The sequence below is a fragment of the Malurus melanocephalus genome, unplaced genomic scaffold, assembly GCF_030028575.1.
Source record: "Malurus melanocephalus ecotype Western Australia unplaced genomic scaffold, MMel_1.1 scaffold_5, whole genome shotgun sequence".
In the NCBI taxonomy this organism is placed as follows: Eukaryota; Metazoa; Chordata; class Aves; order Passeriformes; family Maluridae; genus Malurus; species Malurus melanocephalus.
The window spans coordinates 3570571-3577294 of NW_026623237.1; the positions used below are offsets into that span (position 1 = coordinate 3570571).

Here is a 6724-nt window from a genome sequence, read left to right on the forward strand (position 1 = left end):
AAAAAATCTGCAGACTGGCATCAGAGCTTCAGGAAACAAACTGCCAGACAAGTAAGAAGCCGGAGCTCTGCTGGTAAGAGTACATTTCCTCTTAGCATACAAAGGTGTTGAGCAGCCTGTTTAGAGACCACAGTTACACCACTGCCATTCTTGCCCTGCTCAGGCTGCCCAGAGAAAACAGCTCCCTGTAACTTTMCAGGGCTGGCTCATCCCTGCTATATACCGTACACCACCCAGACTTAAGCAGAGCTGGGTTACAAGGGTAACCTCCGACTGAGTACCACACCCTCTTCCCTGCCTACGTCTATGGCGGTTCCCTAACCTCATTCTGTCAGGCTGATGGGGACCAGCTTGCACGCGCAGTCACAAAGCCTTATTTGAAGCCAGATCACTTTCCCAAACGTCATTAGGGAGCAATGACCCAGGTGGTYATGCCGGCAGATTCAAGTGAAGGAAGGAAACACCACAGACCCAGAGCCAGTCCTCTTTCAGGCCAGCTCAGGTACAGCTAAGACTTTCCACCTGACTGCAACTACTGCCATGTGACACTTCTTGCTGGAACCTTGGCAGCATAACCAACACGTGCTCTGCTTCTCTCCTTTCTAAAACAAACACCAAAAATCCATTGACCTCATCTGTCTCTCTGACAGTTCTCATGAGTTTTGGGCCTAACTATAATACACTGTAAAGCCATTTTTAAAGCCTCTATTTTAAAAAGCAAGCTGACTTTTCTACGGAGAAAAAAATACCAACAGAGCCTTCCAACAGACAATGCCACAGCTCTTATTATAACAAAGTAAAGTCCAGCCTAATCTTCACTCCCTCTTTTGTAGTTTTTTTCTCCAATGTGCTTGCTTACTTCAGGACATATGCAAGTTTGAGGRTTTGCAGTTGTTATAGAGAGCAAGTGAGAGCACAGGACGTGCACCACAGCAGTTTTGAGCAGTCCTACCTGATCAAAGTACATGAAGGTGGCAAACCAGCTGTCATACTCAGGCATGTTCGGACAAGAACAGCGACAGCCAAAGCTTACACTTATTTACTAAAAAGAGCCAGTTTTCTTGGAGTAGAACATCACCTAATGAGTTCAGTGTTTGCCCACTGTCCCCTCTCTGAAATGAGACTCCATGAAGACTTGTGTTTATGCCACAGCTCCTTACCTAGCTGTGTGATCCTAATGACAGCAACGCCCTGTGGCATTTACAGAGCTGTTGATAATCAAGGTCAAATACCCGGCCTTGCTTGTGCTCAAATTTTTAAGCAAGTTTAACTACGCTGATTTGCCCTAGGCCCACCATCTGCCTGTGTCCTTTTCTGCATTTGGGTGTACTGTCTCCACAAGTGAAATTCAAACTAAGTGGGTAATAATGCTCTTACTTGCTGTAGAATCACACTGAGCATTTGGATCCCTCTACAAAACCTAACCAAGCAAGCAGCAGCACGTTGGCCTCTGTTGYCTTTGATGGACGCTTCTTGAGGAGTTCAGATGCCACTGTCAACCCCATCTCTAWTTTCCTGRCAGAGATGATAGCCTTGGTGGCTGRAGAAAATAGGTCTGCTCATTCTCACCACTACGTAAGACCAATAGGAGAGATTTGCAGGTTCATGACAAGGMAGGCACAGGCTCTGCCTGGTGTCAAAGGGGCAGCAACATCAGAACCAGTGTAGCCAGATGCGCTTAAAGCACATCTAAAATGTGCTAAAGTATTGCCTAAACTCTGAACTCACTCATCACTCCTGGGAGGTCACTGTTTGTTTCTACCCTGTGGCAGCAGTGAAGGCTTGAAGTTACAAAACTACCATCAACAGCATTAAGCATCCAAGGACTGTTTATTTTTCCAGATGACTCAGTATCCCCTTCTTAGCTAAGAATTATTCCTCAGCACGTTAAGATGTGACATGCATGTAAGAAATTTTGCATGACTGATTGTTTGGTATGAAGCATCATGGTAGCAACAGAGTAAACAGCGGGGATGTTTCCAATTAGCAGGACAGTTCAAGGTGGAGGGAAGAGAGGAATGCATCTGTGGCATGGGGTACAGCATTCAAGAGTGCAAGTGTGTTTGCAAAGTGAATCACAACTTCAGCTATTGTAACATGCCAGTTTCCTTTCTAGAAAGAAACTGCCATTAGTCTGGGTCTGTCTCTACCAGACCCAGTCTCAATTTGCCCCCTCTGTGGCTGTGAACTTCATCTCTCCTGCCCTCAGTTTTGCCATGTGCAGTTGCTAATTACTAAACAACTAAACTTCRATGGGCATAGAAGGCATTCACTCTGCTCCATGAACACCCTGAGCTGGTGCCAAAATTGAGGAGCTGCTATAAATCGGTGACAGCCATAGGCCCCTATGCCCCCAGCACTCTTCTCCTTCCCAGCAAACATTGCCTCACACCAGTCGGCCTTAAAAAGGCYCAGAGAAAGCTGCACTTAGAACATGCACAGGGATTGTATGCGACCCAASTTTGCTTCTGAAGATGGCTCTCCCCAGGTCATCAGATTTCTGTGCTCAGAGGTGTAGGGGAAGAGTAACCCCATAACCTTCAAGCACAGGAAAATCTGCAGGAATTCCCAGAAGTCTGCTGTCAGTACTGCCCTACTGATACAGGGAGGAGTGCACTCCACAATACCCTGGACAGGCAAAACACCACCACTTGCTTAGTATTTAYTCACTAATACACTCCTGACCAAGGATTTATCTTTGAAGGGACTTTTGGAGGTCATCTAGTCCAATCTTCTGCTCAAGCAGGATTAATTTCCAAGTTGCTCATGCTAGGTAAGAGCAGTATTTAAACAGACACTATCCTGAAATGAGAGGCTTAACATAAAGACAACTATTGATGTAACATGGACCACTCACAGGTACACCAAAGCAGCAATAAAGAACTGTGCAGAAGAATCTCTCCATTTCTACCCTGCTGCCCCTAATTTCTAGCAGTGGCTCTATCTCATGAAAACCAGTCACAGAGATACTTTGCCCCTCTCCAAATATCTGTTAAAAGTTAGCATAGACCTCAAACAAAAGGTCAAAGTAAGATTCACAAAAGGGTGAGGAATTTGTTACTCCAATATTCACTAAAATGACACTATTTCTACTATTTCTACTTCACTGAATTTCTTTTGAGCACGCAATAACCTTCTACTGCAAACACTCTTCTCGAGGGCCCTTCAGCCTTACCCCATTCAATGCAACAGATCGACATCAAATTCCAACACTGCACAACAAAGAAACTCTTSACCAGTTATAAACATCTGGAAGTTATTCACCTACAGCATCATTTTCAAGTGCTGTAGCTATCACCTTCACTGGTTTTCCTTGATATTAAAGAACTAACTTATATTTACTGCAATCTTGAGCAGCCTTTGAAAGGAGATATACAGAAAACTTCATCCCAAATAATAGAACTGAAAAATACAGAAAGTACATGTACAATGTTTTCATCAAACACATRAGCAGACCACCTCAGGGAACTGATACAAATCAAGGACATCTGCCAGATAAKCACAGGATTACATACCCACTTCGAATGAACATCACAACACACAGTACCAAGAACAGAAGCCCTGTGACCCCCCAACACACACCTCCATCACCTCCCTTATGCTGRCTTTAGTACTTACATAAATCAGTCACACTTTTCGGCTAGCTCAGTTTCCTCATTCAACTCAACCTGAAGGCACACGAACACTGGTGCAACAGAATGTGGCACCACACAAGACTAGGACTTCTTTCACTGCCGACCCAGACTTACGTGGTGACAGTATCTCCAAAGAAACACCAAGAGATCTGGAGAAGAAAAGGATCTCTTGTCATTTTCAGCAAAAAAAAAAAATTTCCTCACAGGAATGATCTGCATGAATCTACACTACTTATACAGCCATGGGAACACTGAAAAGGTCTGCATCTGAACACTCAAGAGGTCAGTGCAACAGCTCTGACCAAGTTCCTATGAGTGGTGTGCACCCTAAAAAACAGTCAAAGTACCATTCTTACCTTTCCTGTATTCTAGAGTAGATGTAATTTCAAAGAGTGCTGTTACCTAGCAATCCAGTATTACTTTCTTTGTTAATCACAAGTTTTAGAACTGACCCCTGCTCACTATATTCCTAAGATCTGTAACTCCATAATCATTCAGCTATTCCTTTTCTTTCTTTCTGTTAGTAACTCATCCACACAGTCAGGCCCCAGGGAATGCTGCAAAGCAAATGCYGAGGCCAACTATCCAAAGTCTGCTGTCAAAACCAAAGAAACYAGGTAAAAATATTCTTCACTTTTATAATAGTGACCTGATCTGCACAGTCAAACAGTGGGGACCTACATCACCTTYATTCTTTAAAAAGATCAAAACAGACATGCACCAGGCACCACAAAGATTTGAACTGCATCTGTCATCCATCATTAAAACACAGGAAATAAACCCAAGACAGTACACACAGTGCAAATGCCTMAACTCCTACTCTGTCACTGCAGGTCTATTAATAGACTGTCTGCCACAGTGAGCTACAAGAGCCAACTGTGAACTACGGGACTCAATCCATTCACAGCTCTCCTCATAAAGGAAACAATGTGATTAAGGGCTCTCTGTGTTAAAAATACACAAGATATTCATTACAAAGACATAATTGGTATTTTACATTAATGGCAGACAAAAAGGCCAGCATCCACAAAGAGGAATCAAGTCTTTTTAACTCTTTTTATGCACAGGATTAGCTATTAAACAGGATATTTACTGATCCAAGTTACCAACAGAAACTCATTACAGGTACATCTGTTAACAATTTTGAAGGAAAACACATTAGCCTCATTTTCTGGACCATGATCAGGAGTGGCAGGTAACAAAAGAGCTGCATATGTTTAAAATAAAACTTACTTTTGACATTTTAAGTATACAGGAGTCACAAATCTGAAGTACTTGTGATACTTGTGATACTGTTCTAATAGCCAAACACCTAAAATCATCCTGTAGATTCATATTCACAGCACTGTACTAAAATAGGGAGGGATCATTCCTAATACACCAGCAAAAATTTAAGCTATGGAGAGAACAACTATCTGTGCAAAGTCAAAGAAAATGAGCAGTAGAGGTGGATTAGCAACAGAAGTTCCCTCTGGTGGTGCTGTGGAGCTTGCGGTGAAGCTCAGAAAATTCACATGTAATTTCCTGTCCTGTCTCTGCCTCTTGGGAATTACATGTGAATTCAGAGAACTGCCCACACTCCCGTAATTTCACACTGCTATCACCTCTCAAACATACTTTTACTGGTTTTAGAAGCATTGCAGTCTCAAGAACAGGACAGTGGTGGAAAGCCACAAGATCAGGTTTGGTTTCCAGCCCCGACCTGGGTGGCTAGTCCCCAACCAGCAAGGTACAACCACAACCCAGATAGCAGAAACCACACCAGGGGAGCTGTGGCAAGAGGAACAACACAAACAACAAGGAAGAGAAGTTGTGCAGCTGCATCTCAACATCTCAACCATGAAAAAATGATCACAAACAACTGACCTAGGCTAATTATTCACAGAACAAAAAATAGTGTTCTGGGCTTTCCCGATGGGGCTGATACAAGACAAAGGATGCCTAACGCTGGAACTCAGGCTTAAGAGAAACCTGAACTGGAGACAAAGGCATGCTCGCGTTGCAAAGCAGTAGAGAAGTACCTGCAGCTTTGCTGACATAAAGCTGCACAGCTTTGCTTGCATATCACTCAGAAACTTCCATTGACTCAGTCTCTCTCCTTCCAAACAAACCCTCTCAGRCAAGCCTGGAGAACTCTAGAACCAGACAAGCCAACAGAACTCGACAAACATCTGTGTCCTGCTATTAAACAGGCTGGCCATCCACCTGTTTTTACTACAAAGATTAAGTTATTCATGCTTTTAGGAAATATGTCATGCTGTCTTCTCCCCCAATTGCCTCCCCTTACTCACTGGACCTTCCAAAGAGCTTTTTGGAGAATAACCAGGAAAGCACAGACGAGTGCCCACACTTCCCGAGTCCCCATGACAAACACAAGTAAATGCCACACTAGTCAGGACACAAGAATTTTTGTCTAACTTTGCTRTGTGACTACTCATACCCACACAAGCCTAATCCCAGCTGCACAGCTMCACACGAATTACAAGCAAAGAAACTCTGAACATGCAGGAACTTCGGAAGAGTGTTTTCCCTCTCCCCCAGGCCACACTGCGGAGGCCACAGTGGGAGCACAGGGTGCTGCTGCCCGTCAGCGAGGTGGCATGCTGCCAGTCACCCCACTGCAGTGCACAAGTGACACAAAGGCTCCGGCTCCCAGCTGCTTTCGCGCGATGTCACCACCTTCCGCCGATCTGCGTGCCACTCAAACTCGTCCCGCGCGTCTTCGGGGACAGCGTTTCTCCGTCCCTCTAGTGCAGTAGCCCATGCTCAGGGCTGATATGTTCCAAGCCCTGTGCAMAGAGCACTAGGGGCACCTGCAAGCGGCTCCTTCCAAGGGACGAGCGGCAAGGCCGGGACCCGGAACAGGGAGGGCCCGGCAAGCCCCGGCGCTCCAGGGTGCGCAAGCGAGCACGGCAGCGCTACAGCCCAGCGCCCGGGAACTGAGAGGGGCTGATGGCACCCCGAGTTGCTCGGCCATGGAGCTGGGTGAGGGCCCGGCGCCAGACTCGGGAAAAAGCCAGCACGCCGGCCGGGCGACGGGGCAAGGCGGGGTACCGGCCCTGCTGAGCGCTGTGGTACCGAGCTGAGCT

The 6724-nt window shown here is 45.5% G+C and overlaps 1 protein-coding gene across 1 annotated transcript in view; it reads right to left on the minus strand.

The window, feature by feature from the left end:
• MRPL14 (mitochondrial ribosomal protein L14) overlaps positions 1-3806 on the minus strand; it is a 7361-nt gene extending 3555 nt beyond the window's left edge. Inside the window, exon 1 of the mRNA XM_057370580.1 lies at positions 3619-3806. Coding sequence (XP_057226563.1) covers positions 3619-3620 — 2 coding nt within the window. The 5' untranslated portion in view covers positions 3621-3806. The remainder of the gene's footprint in view (positions 1-3618) is intronic.
• Between the last annotated feature and the right edge of the window lie 2918 nt (positions 3807-6724).